This window comes from Dendrobates tinctorius, unplaced genomic scaffold, assembly GCF_039654945.1.
Source record: "Dendrobates tinctorius isolate UK_male_01 unplaced genomic scaffold, ASM3965494v1 ptg000013l, whole genome shotgun sequence".
NCBI classification, from domain to species: Eukaryota; Metazoa; Chordata; class Amphibia; order Anura; family Dendrobatidae; genus Dendrobates; species Dendrobates tinctorius.
The window spans coordinates 10,057,293-10,071,302 of NW_027361681.1; the positions used below are offsets into that span (position 1 = coordinate 10,057,293).

At 43.2% G+C, this 14,010-nt stretch overlaps 1 protein-coding gene across 2 annotated transcripts in view; it reads left to right on the forward strand.

Moving 5' to 3' along the window:
- TTLL11 (tubulin tyrosine ligase like 11) overlaps nucleotides 1-13,801 on the forward strand; it is a 106,457-nt gene extending 92,656 nt beyond the window's left edge. The window contains exon 9 of one of the 2 annotated variants that reach the window (XM_073558733.1): nucleotides 13,218-13,353. Coding sequence is in view for 1 of the 2 variants with exons in the window: in XM_073558725.1 (XP_073414826.1) it covers nucleotides 13,218-13,501 (284 nt within the window). In the remaining variant the exon portion in view is untranslated. Of the gene's footprint in view, nucleotides 1-13,217 lie in introns of both variants that reach the window. The other variant, XM_073558725.1, reaches the window with a different exon arrangement.
- Nucleotides 13,802-14,010: the final 209 nt, after the last annotated feature.

A 14,010-nucleotide genomic window follows, 5' to 3' on the forward strand; every position in this document is an offset into this window, starting at 1 on the left:
ATGCTGTGTGATGTCACTTATATGATGCTATATATGGCACATAATGCTGTGGGATGTCACTATATGATGCTGTATCTGGCACATAATGCTGTGTGAAGTCACTATATGATGCTTTATATGGCACATAATGCTGTGTGATGTCACTATGTGATGCGGTATCTGGCACATAATCCTGTGTGCTGTCACTATGTGATGCTGTATCTGGCACATAATGCTGTGTGAAGTCATAATATGATGCTTTATATGGCACATAATGCTGTGTGATGTCACTATGTGATACTATATATGGCACATAGTGCTGTGTGATGTCACTATATGATGCTATATATGACACAATGCTGTGTGATGTCACTATATGATGCTGTATCTGGCAAATAATGCTGTGTGAAGTCACTATATGATGCTTTATATGGCACATAATGCTGTGTGATGTCACTATATGATGCTGTATCTGGCACATAATGCTGTGTGAAGTCACTATATGATGCTTTATATGGCACATAATGCTGTGTGATGTCACTATATGATGCTGTATCTGGCACATAATGCTGTGTGAAGTCACTATATGATGCTTTATATGGCACATAATGCTGTGTGATGTCACTATATGATGCTGTATCTGGCACATAATGCTGTGTGAAGTCACTATATGATGCTTTATATGGCACATAATGCTGTGTGATGTCACTATATGATGCTGTATCTGGCACATAATGCTGTGTGAAGTCATTATATGATGCTTTATATGGCACATAATGCTGTGTGATGTCACTATGTGATGCTATATATGGCACATAATGCTGTGTGATGTCACTATATGATGCTATATATGGCACATAATGCTGTGTGGTGTCACTATATGATGCTATATATGGCACATAATGCTCTGTGATGTCACTATATGATGCTATATATGGCACATAATGCTGTGTGATGTCACTATATGATGCTGTATCTGGCAAATAATGCTGTGTGAAGTCACTATATGATGCTGTATCTGGCACATAATGCTGTGTGAAGTCATTATATGATGCTTTATATGGCACATAATGCTGTGTGATGTCACTATGTGATGCTATATATGGCACATAATGCTGTGTGATGTCACTATATGATGCTATATATGGCACATAATGCTGTGTGATGTCACTATATGATGCTATATATGGCACATAATGCTGTGTGGTGTCACTATATGATGCTATATATGGCACATAATGCTCTGTGATGTCACTATATGATGCTATATATGACACAATGCTGTGTGATGTCACTATATGATGCTGTATCTGGCAAATAATGCTGTGTGAAGTCACTATATGATGCTTTATATGGCACATAATGCTGTATGATGTCACTGTGTGATGCTATATATGGCACATAATGCTGTGTGATGTCACTATATGATCCGGTATCTGGCACATAATGCTGTGTGAAGTCACTATATGATGCTTTATATGGCACATAATGCTGTGTGATGTCACTATGTGATACTATATATGGCACATAATGCTGTGTGATGTCACTATATGATGCTGTATCTGGCACATAATGCTGTGTGAAGTCTCTATATGATGCTTTATATGGCACATAATGCTATGTGATGTCACTATCTGATGCTATATATGGCACATAATGCTGTGTGATGTCACTATATGATGCTGTATCTGGCACATAATGCTGTGTGAAGTCACTATATGATGCTTTATATGGCCCATAATGCTGTGTGATGTCACTATGTGATGCTATATATGGCACATAATGCTGTATGAGGTCAGTATATGATGCTATATATGGCACATAATGCTGTGTGATGTCACTATATGATGCTATGTATGGCACATAATGCTGTGTGATGTCACTATGTGACGGTATATATGGCACATAATGCTGTGTGATGTCACTATGATGCTATATATGGCACATAATGATGTGTGATGTCACTATGTGATGCTATATATGGCACATAATGCTGTGTGATGTCACTATATGATGCTATATATGGCACATAATGCTGTGTGATGTCACTATATTTTGCTATATATGGCACATAATGCTCTGTGATGTCACTATATGATGCTATATATGGCACATAATGCTGTGTGATGTCACTATATGATGCTATATATGGCACATAATGCTGTGTGATGTCACTATATGATGCTGTATCTGGCACATAATGCTGTGTGATGTCACTATATGATGCTGTATCTGGCACATTATGCTGTGTGATGTCACTATGTGATGCTATATATAGCACATAATGCTGTGTGATGTCACTATGTGATGCTATATATGGCACATAATGCTGTGTGAAGTCACTATATGATGCTGTATCTGGCACATAACGCTGTGTGATGTCACTTTGTGATGCTATATATGCACATAATGTGTGATGTCACTATGTGATGCTATATATGCACATAATGCTGTGTGATGTCACTATGATGCTATATATGGCACATAAGGCTGTGTGAAGTCACTATATGCTTTATATGGCACATAATGCTGTGTGGTGTCACTATGTAATGCTATATATGGCACATAATGCTGTGTGATGTCACTATATGATGCTATATATGGCACATAATGCTGTGTGATGTCACTATGTGATGCTATATATGGCACATAATGCTGTGTGATGTCACTATATGATGCTGTATCTGGCACATTATGCTGTGTGATGTCACTATGTGATGCTATATATAGCACATAATGCTGTGTGATGTCACTATGTGATGCTATATATGGCACATAATGCTGTGTGAAGTCACTATATGATGCTGTATCTGACACATAACGCTGTGTGATGTCACTATGTGATGCTATATATGCACATAATGTTGTGTGATGTCACTATGTGATGCTATATATGCACATAATGCTGTGTGATGTCACTATGATGCTATATATGGCACATAAGGCTGTGTGAAGTCACTATATGCTTTATATGGCACATAATGCTGTGTGGTGTCACTATGTAATGCTATATATGGCACATAATGCTGTGTGATGTCACTATATGATGCTATATATGGCAAATAATGCTGTGTGATGTCACTATGTGATGCTATATATGGCACATAATGCTGAGTGATGTCACTATATGCTATATATGGCACATAATGCTGTGTGATGTCACTATGTGATGATATATATGGCACATAATGCTGTGTGATGTCACTATGTGATGCTATATATGCACATAATGCTGTGTGATGTCACTATGATGCTATATATGGCACATAACGCTGTGTGAAGTCACTATATGATGCTTTATATGGCACATAATGGTGTGTGATGTCACTATGTGACGGCATATATGGCACATAATGCTGTGTGATGTCACTATGATGCTATATATGGCACATAATGCTGTGTGATGTCACTATGTGATGCTATATATGGCATATAATGCTGTGTGATGTCACTATATGATGCTATATATGGCACATAATGCTGTGTGATGTCACTATATTTTGCTATATATGGCACATAATGCTCTGTGATGTCACTATATGATGCTTTTTATGGCACATAATGCTGTGTGATGTCACTATATGATGCTATATATGGCACATAATGCTGTGTGATGTCACTATATGATGCTGTATCTGGCACATTATGCTGTGTGATGTCACTATGTGATGCTATATATAACACATAATCCTGTGTGATGTCACTATGTGATGCTATATATGGCACATAATGCTGTGTGAAGTCACTATATGATGCTGTATCTGGCACATAACGATGTGTGATGTCACTATGTGATGCTATATATGCACATAATGTTGTGTGATGTCACTATGTGATGCTATATATGCACAAAATGCTGTGTGATGTTACTATGATGCTATATATGGCACATAAGGCTGTGTGAAGTCACTATTTTACTCTTCGCCACGACAGCACCCACTTAGAGAGAGGGATCCGCCCATAGGAACAGGAAACCTACAGAGATAAAAGAGGGCGGTCCGCCTCTCCCCCTCAGTTGGTTTCCTGTTCCTAAGGGGATTCGCAGGATACACTACAGTCTTACCTGGGCCAAGGAACCGCCTGTGCAGTTGCTGCGAGAACGGCAGGGGTTCCGGTCCAGAGGCAGCGACGGGGGAGTGCTGGAATCCGGCTCCCTCCTCGGCTGGGATATACTACGAGCCAGAAACACCGGTACCGGGTGGCGCCGACCGGTGTTCTTCTGAAGATAACATGACACCGGCAGGAGATCTATTCCGGTCCATGTGGGGGCGCAGGAACCGGAGAAAACGGCAGCCTCCGGCGTTCCTGAGGGGCTTCAGCGTCCAGGAGAACGCTCATACAGCGCGGCAGGAAGTGGTAAGGAGGAGCTTCCGGGTCACCGGAGGCTCCTCGGCTCACAGCGCATGCGCGGCTGGGCGGCGCCACAGACGCAGGCGCTCCCCGCCCCCTCCAGAGAGGAAGAGGAAAAAAAAAATAATAAAATAACGATGATGATTTTACTAGCTGAGCGGCGGCTAGAGGAGCGCTGAAGCGCATACTAATAAGCCGCAGATAGGCGCACCTGGAGGGGGAGGTACCATGTATGAAGGGGCTTACAAAAGGCCGGGGGCAAAAGTATGCGGCGTGCAATCATGTCTTCACCAAGGCAGGACACGCATCCCCAGGCAGGCGATGCAGCAGCAGCCAAGGACCACGCAAGACGAGGTTCCTCGGATCGTAGCCACAGAAGCCACGCTAACAAGCCTCCTTCTCAGCCTCCTGAGCCGGTACCTACAGCTTCTCTGGGTGAGTGGACGTCGCTCTGCCTATCAAGCTGATGATATGTCTCTCTCTCTCTCTCTCCCTCTCTCCTCCGTCATAATGTCTCCATCTCAGACTAAGAGGAAGGAAAAGTCAAAAAATAAAGAATGTGCCCTGTGTACATGTCCACTACCGGACTCTTACACAAAAAGACTGTGCAAAAGATGCGTTAACGAAACGGCGAAAAAGACATCAACATCAGCCGTTGATATAAGGGCCATAATTAGAGAAGAACTACAGGCCTTAAACCAGTCTAGCAGGCCTACTAGTATCGAAACTACTAAGCCATCAGGGGCCGTAGACACCGATGAGGGCGAAATAGCCTCAGATGATTCCAATGCATCCACATCAGCATCCTGCTCAGAGATGGAGAGCCGTTGCTGTTTTCCTTTAGATAATATGGATAATTTAGTTAAATCAGTAAGGAATACAATGGGATGCACAGACACAAACGACTCAGGAAATTATGTTTGCGGGGCTCACGGATAGGGAAAGGAGAGTTTTTCCGGTCATTCCAGCAATAAAAGCTCTGGTTAAGAAGGAATGGGAGAGACAGGACCAGAGAGGATATCTGCCCTCAACCTCAAAGAGAAGGTACCCCTTTAACGACGAAGACTTGTCGACATGGGGTAAGGTCCCGAAGGTGGACGCAGCAGTGGCCTCCGCCTCAAAGCAAACGATCCTACCGGTAGAGGACACAGGGGTGCTAAAAGACCCTCTTGACCGCAAGGCAGACGCTGCTTTAAAAAGGGCATGGGAGGCGGCTACCGGTACGTTTAAACCGGCAATAGCCAGTACATGCACAGCTCGTTCTATGCTAGTCTGGATCGATCAATTAGACCAGCAGATAGACCAGAAGATCTCCAGAGACATGCTACGTGCCGCCATACCACTAATCCGTGGCGCAGCAGCATATATAGCAGATGCCTCTGCGGATTCCTTACGCATGGCAGCCAGAACAGCAGGATTGGCTAATAACGCCAGACGTAGCCTATGGCTTAAAAGCTGGAGAGGTGACACCCAGTCCAAAACAAAGCTGTGTACCATTCCTTGCGAGGGTGAGTTCTTATTCGGGAAAGCCTTAGATGAAATCCTTAGGAAGGCAAAAGAAAGGAAAAAAGGATTCCCTAACCCTCCTCTCCCATTCTATAGGAGGGCGTTTAGGAGAAGACCGTTTGGTCGGGGAAGAACAGCAGAAAATCAAAACCGCTGGACCACAAAGGAAGGAAAAGGCAAAGGTGCCATGTTTAGGGGATCCTCCTTCCGCAGGGACAGGAACTGAGGAACCAATCCCTCCAGTAGGAGGAAGGCTAAAAAATTTTCTTCGAGAATGGGAGAAAATTACGGCTAGCCCTTGGGTTCTGGGCATTATTAAAGAAGGGTTAAAGATAAAATTTCATCATGTACCCAGTAATTCATTAATTATAACATCCTTCAGCTCACCGGTCCAACAGCAGGCCCTGGAAGCTGAAATTTGGAACCTACTGAACAAAAAAGTTTTGGTCCAGGTTCCTAAAGGGCAGGAAGGGAGTGGATTTTACTCCCCTCTCTTTCTGATATCTAAACCAGACGGATCATTCCGGACGATAATCAACCTAAAGAAATTAAATTCATTTATAATAAATCATAAATTTAAGATGGAATCCATAAGATCCACGATTAAACTTCTCTTCCCCAATTGTATGATGGCAGGCTTGGATCTGAAGGACGCTTATTATCATATTCCCATCCATTACAGATATCAGAAATACCTCAGAGTGGCGGTCCTCCTCGATGGCAAAATACAACATCTCCAGTTCACAGCCATGCCATTCGGCATTTCCATCGCACCACGAGTATTTACAAAGGTGATGCTGGAAGTGATGGCTTTTTTACGCCAGAAAGATACACTAATAGTACCCTATCTGGATGATTTCTTGATAGTAGGGAATTCAATTCGACAATGTAATGAGCGAGTTGCTGATACAATCTTGTCCCTACAGGCCCTAGGGTGGATAATAAACTTCAAGAAGTCCAGAATCGAGCCGCAGTCTATCCAATCCTTCCTGGGTCTCGAGCTAGACTCCATATACCAAAAGTGTCTGCTGCCACAGGTAAAAATTTCAGCAATTAAAAAGAAGGCTAGGATAGCAATAGATCGACCATACATGTCCTTAAGGGAAGCAATGTCCCTTCTGGGATCCCTCACGGATTGCATCCCGGCAGTTCGGTGGGCCCAGTTCCACACGAGGAAGCTACAACACCAAATTCTCATAGAGGAATCTCGTGTCCGGGGGAATCTGACAAAGAAAATCACGCTATCCCAGGGAGTCCTAACCTCCCTTGCATGGTGGCTAACGGACGATAACCTAGCGGGGGGAGTACGTTGGGTTATAACACCCTCCCGTATAATTATCACGGACGCTAGCCCCACAGGATGGGGAGCCCATATGGGGAATATTTTTGCCCAAGGCCTATGGGATATAGGCGAAGATAAGGATTCGTCAAATTTAAAAGAACTGAAAGCAGTCTATCATGCAATTTGTCATTTTCTTCCACAGTTGCAAGGGGAAAACGTAAGAATCCTTTCGGACAACACCACAGTAGTCGCGTATCTGAGCAGACAAGGCGGAACTCGATCAGTCATCTTAATGTCTTCCGCAAGAAGGATTTTATCCCTAGCAGAAAAACATTTTTTGTCTCTTTCAGCCCTCCACATAAGGGGAAGAGACAATGTCCAGGCAGATTTTCTAAGCCGCCATACACTGCGACAAGGAGAGTGGTGTCTAGACCGGGGGATATTCACACGCATCGTGTCGCTATGGGGTCTACCCCAAATAGATCTCTTCGCCACCAGAGAAAAAAGGCAGGTGCGAAGGTTCTCTTCTCTAAATATAACAGACAATCCGGAAATTCTGGATGCACTCCAGGCCCTGTGGCAATTCAAACTGGCATATGCTTTTCCACCAATTATACTACTACCACAGGTAATCAGGAAGATCAGAGCAGAAGAAGCACGGATAATCTTAATAGCACCATTCTGGCCCAGAAGGCCATGGTTTTCATGCCTGCAAGCAATGTCAGTGACAGACCCGTGGGTGCTCCCTTCAACCCCCAGGCTCCTCTCTCAGGGGCCATTCTTCCATCCTCAAGTGGACAATCTCCACTTGACGGCCTGGAACTTGAAAGGGAAATGTTGAGATCAAGGGGATTCTCGGAGGGATTAGTCAGTACACTCCTACTAAGTCGGAAAGTGGCAACGACAAAAATTTACACCAGACTATGGAGAAAATTCCTAGAATCACACACAGGCCCTGATTCTGGAGAAATTCCAATCACAGCGATCCTAGAGTTCCTACAGAGAGGAAAGGAATTAGGCCTAACTGTTAATACACTAAAAGTCCAGGTATCGGCTCTAGGGGCCCTCTATAGTTATAACGTGGCAGGCAATAGATGGATAGGCAGATTCATCTCGGCCTGTGAACGGAGCGAGCCAATGCACATACCTAGAGTTCCTCCTTGGGACTTAAACCTGGTTCTGGAGGCTCTAACACGTCCTCCCTTTGAACCATTAGACTCAATATCCCTTAAACACCTATCCTTCAAAACGGTACTGCTAGTTGCACTAACCTCAGCCAGAAGAGTTAGCGACATACAAGCACTCTCAATAGAACCTCCTTTTCTGTTGACATTTCAGGATCAGCTAATATTAAAACCAGACCCCTCATACTTGCCAAAGGTAGCAGGGAAGTTTCATAGATCGCAAGAGATCCACCTCTCTTCATTTTTTAGTAACCCTTCTTCTCCAGAGGAAGAAAAGTTCCATACACTAGACGTTAGAAGAGCTGTGTTACAATACATTGAGAGGTCTAGCAGCTGGAGGAAGAGTAGGGCTCTGTTTGTTTCCTTCCAGGGCCAAAAGAAGGGATATGAAGTCACAAGAGGTACTCTGTCTCGGTGGATCAGAGACGCGATCAGTCTGGCATATTCCGAGAGCAATGAAAATCCTCCGGAGGGTATCAAAGCACATTCCGCCAGAGCTATGGCTTCCTCTTGGGCAGAAAGGGGAGACGTCGCAATCGAATCTATATGTAAGGCGGCAACCTGGTCTACACCCTCTACCTTTTATAATCACTATAGGCTTGATTTATCATGCTCATCTGACCTAGCCTTTGGTAGAGCTGTCCTCGGCACGGTGGTCCCTCCCAGGTGAAGGTCTCTGAAAGTCTCTCCAAGTGGGTGCTGTCGTGGCGAAGAGTAAAAAGCCGGATTACTTACCGGTAATGCTCTTTTAATGAGTCCACGACAGCACCCGTTCACTAACCCTCCCTAGAAGTTAACATTATGTATATACACCTTCTTAGTTGTAAAGTTAATAAAATTAGAATATTGGACAATAAAATGGCCTAATAATTGGCGGTCCTCCTGGTACTCTGAAATCCAACTGAGGGGGAGAGGCGGACCGCCCTCTTTTATCTCTGTAGGTTTCCTGTTCCTATGGGCGGATCCCTCTCTCCAAGTGGGTGCTGTCGTGGACTCATTAAAAGAGCATTACCGGTAAGTAATCCGGCTTATGCTTTATATGGCACATAATGCTGTGTGGTGTCACTATGTAATGCTATATATGGCACATAATGCTGTGTGATGTCACTATATGATGCTATATATGGCACATAATGCTGTGTGATGTCACTATGTGATGCTATATATGGCACATAATGCTGTGTGATGTCACTATATGATGCTATATATGGCACATAATGCTGTGTGATGTCACTATGTAATGATATATATGGCACATAATGCTGTGTGATGTCACTATGTGATGCTATATATGCACATAATGCTGTGTGATGTCACTATGATGCTATATATGGCACATAACGCTGTGTGAAGTCACTATATGATGCTTTATATGGCACATAATGCTGTGATGTCACTATGTGACGGTATATATGGCACATAATGCTGTGTGATGTCACTATGATGCTATATATGGCACATAATGCTGTGTGATGTCACTATGTGATGCTATATATGGCACATAATGCTGTGTGATGTCACTATATGATGCTATATATGGCACATAATGCTGTGTGATGTCACTATATTTTGCTATATATGGAACATAATGCTCTGTGATGTCTCTATATGATGCTATATATGGCACATAATGCTGTGTGATGTCACTATATGATGCTATATATGGCACATAATGCTGTGTGATGTCACTATATGATGCTGTATCTGGCACATAATGCTGTGTGATGTCACTATATGATGCTGTATCTGGCACATTATGCTGTGTGATGTCACTATGTGATGCTATATATAGCACATAATGCTGTGTGATGTCACTATGTGATGCTATATATGGCACATAATGCTGTGTGAAGTCACTATATGATGCTGTATCTGGCACATAACGCTGTGTGATGTCACTATGTGATGCTATATATGCACATAATGTTGTGTGATGTCACTATGTGATGCTATATATGCACATAATGTTGTGTGATGTCACTATGTGATGCTATATATGCACATAATGCTGTGTGATGTCACTATGATGCTATATATGGCACATAACGCTGTGTGAAGTCACTATATGCTTTATATGGCACATAATGATGTGTGGTGTCACTATGTAATGCTATATATGGCACATAATGCTGTGTGATGTCACTATATGATGCTATATATGGCACATAATGCTGTGTGATGTCACTATGTGATGCTCTATATGGCACATAATGCTGTGTGATGTCACTATATGATGCTATATATGGCACATAATGCTGTGTGATGTCACTATGTGATGATATATATGGCACATAATGCTGTGTGATGTCACTATGTGATGTTATATATGCACATAATGCTGTGTGATGTCACTATGATGCTATATATGGCACATAACGCTGTGTGAAGTCACTATATGATGCTTTATATGGCACATAATGCTGTGTGATGTCACTATATGATGCTATATATGGCACATAATGCTGTGTGATGTCACTATGTGATGCTATATATGGCACATAATGCTGTGTGATGTCACTATGTGATGCTACATATGGCACATAATGCTGTGTGATGTCACTATATGATGCTATATATGGCACATAATGCTGTGTGATGTCACTATATGATGCTATATATGGCACATAGTGCTGTGTGATGTCACTATGTGATGCTATATATGGCACATAATGCTGTGTGATGTCACTATATGATGCTATATATGGCACATAATGCTGTGTGATGTCACTATATGATGCTATATATGGCACATAACGCTGTGTGAAGTCACTATGTGATGCTTTATATGGCACATAATGCTGTGTGATGTCACTATGTGATGCTATATGTGGCACATAATGCTGTGTGATGTCACTATGTGATGCTGTATATGGCACATAATGCTGTGTGATGTCACTATGTGATGCTATATATGGCACATAATGCTGTGTGATGTCACTATGTGATGCTATATATGGCACATAATGCTGTGTGATGTCACTATATGATGCTATATATGGCACATAATGCTGTGTGATGTCACTATATGCTATATATGGCACATAATGCTGTGTGATGTCACTATATGATGCTATATATGGCACATAATGCTGTGTGATGTCACTATATGATGCTATATATGGCACATAATGCTGTGTGATGTCACTATGTGATGCTATATATGGCACATAATGCTGTGTGATGTCACTATGTGATGCTATATATGGTACAGCCTGCCCAGCCGGTCAGTCAAGTGAGACATCTGCATAGAAATATATGCAGCTGTCACACTCGGGTCAGTAGATCCGCTGGCCACAATTTGCACTGTTCTGATCCCATTCCAATTTATTTTTTTTCAAGTGATTGACTGCGCCCCTATTTGTATATGCTTGAGGGAAAGGTGTGTGTAAATGGGTGTGGCTTAAAAATAGGTGTGGCTTAAAAATGGGTGTGGTTTTCCTACACACAAAATCCCACTCCTGAATAAGGGGTATTGCTGACAGGGATGACTGCCATAAAGATCAATAAGAAACATAAGGTAAGTAGGAATAAAATTTCTACCTAAATGGAGGTGATTGCTGGACTCACGCTACCACCATCAGATGCCCCTCCTGCCTGACGTATGTTTTGGAAATCCTTCTTCAGGGTGCGTCCTGTATTGTTATTGCTAACTAGCTACGTGACCCCCGCGGCCTCATCCAGCTTCTTAGAGGGACAAGTGACGCTCAGCCACGCAAGATCGAGCAATAACAGGTCTGTGAGGCCCTTAATTGTCCGGGACTGTATATATTGTGTTATATGCTGCACTGTAATAAAATAACAGGAACAAGAAAATGGTCCCCTTGTGGTCCTGTAGTCAGCATAGTCCTTAGCTGGGGTCCATCAATAGAGGAAAAAATAATAACATAATGACGGATTAAGTCCGGACAGTCCAGAAATGTGCTCCAAGATCCAAATGATGTTTTCAGTTCCGTATCAAGATGAAATTCCACCATAGAATAAGCTCATTATATTCTGTACAGTAGACTGCTCCCAATGCAGCACAGACCTGTATTATATGCCATACAGTAGACTGCTCTCCATGCAGCACAGACCTGTATTGTATGCTGTACAGTAGACTGCTCTCCATGCAGCACAGACCTGTATTATCTGCTGCACAGTTGACTGCTCCCAATGCAGCACAGACCTGTATTATATGCTGTACAGTAGACTGCTCTCCATGCAGCACAGACTTGTATTTTATGCTGTACAGTAGACTGCTCTCCATGCAGCACAGACCTGTATTATATGCTGTACAGTAGACTGTTCTCCATGCAGCACAGACCTGTATTATATGCAGTACAGTAGACTGTTCTCTATGCAGCGCAGACTTTTATTATAAGCTGTACAGTAGACTGCTCTCCATGCAGCACAGACCTGTATTATATGCAGTACAGTAGACTGTTCTCTATGCAGCGCAGACTTGTATTATATGCTGTACAGTAGACTGCTCTCCATGCAGCACAGACCTGTATTATATGCTGTTCAGTAGACTGTTCTCCATGCAGCACAGACCTGTATTATATGCAGTAGACTGTTCTCTATGCAGCGCAGACTTGTATTATATGCTGTACAGTAGACTGCTCTCCATGCAGCACAGACCTGTATTATATGCTGTACAGTAGACTGTTCTCCATACAGAACAGACCTGTATTATATGCAGTAGACTGTTCTCTATGCAGCGCATACCTGTATTATATGCTGTACTGTAGACTGCTCTCCATGCAGCGCAGACTTGCATTATATGCTGTACAGTATACTGTTGTCCATGCAGCGCAGACTTGTCAGAGGGGTGGCGATATACCTAATGATGTGCAGGTTATTTGTTCCCAGTAGTGATTGACACAGTTTGTCCCCTACTTCTGGGGCCCATCTTTACCTTGTCTCTCCTTTTGCAGGGATGTGTTTGCAGGCGTTTTTTGAGGCATTCTTCCATTTGGCACGGAGGCGATATAAAGGGCTAGTCCTTCATGATCAGGTGCAGTCCCTGGTGGAGTTCTGTTATAGTCAGCTGGACTCAATGGATGAGAAGAGACTCCTGTGCAGCAGGACGCTGGTGGAGCGGGGCCGACAGTTTACCACCTCCCGTCGGACCGATGTGCATGTCACCTCGTATACGCCACTCGTAAACTGCTCCAATGTTTCCTGCAAACTGACAGATTACAAGCTGCAGCACTCCTGATTTTCCGGCTGTGCAACATCCATCCTCTCCATCCTCTGTCTACAGTGACGTAGAGCAGATGCCTAACAATCTACACAAACCCCCAATCCCACTGATTACAAAGCACTAAAGCATTTAAGCCATATGGGGTGTAGTACCTCCACTCCACCTGCGGGTGTCACCAACAATCTATGGATATAATGATGTGATGGGCCGCGAGGACAGAGGTCAGTTCGGGAGTTTTCTACCAGGATGTGCATTTCCATGTTGCATCAGACCGCGGGGCGACCGCTGCCGTATAAATGCCACTTTCCTATATGAGATTTTGTGTTGCTTCTGTTGATTATAACATGATGTTCGTGTCTCTGCACTTCAGAAAGATGACCATCACAGCAAATCAGCCCCCTTGTCCGGAACTGGTATGGTGCTATGTGAGGGTGTGTAGGGGTGTGCTGTGAGGGAGGAAATTGTGCTGCTGTGCTGTATTACGCCGGGGCGTCTCATGGGTCCCAGTGCAAGATTTGGAATGC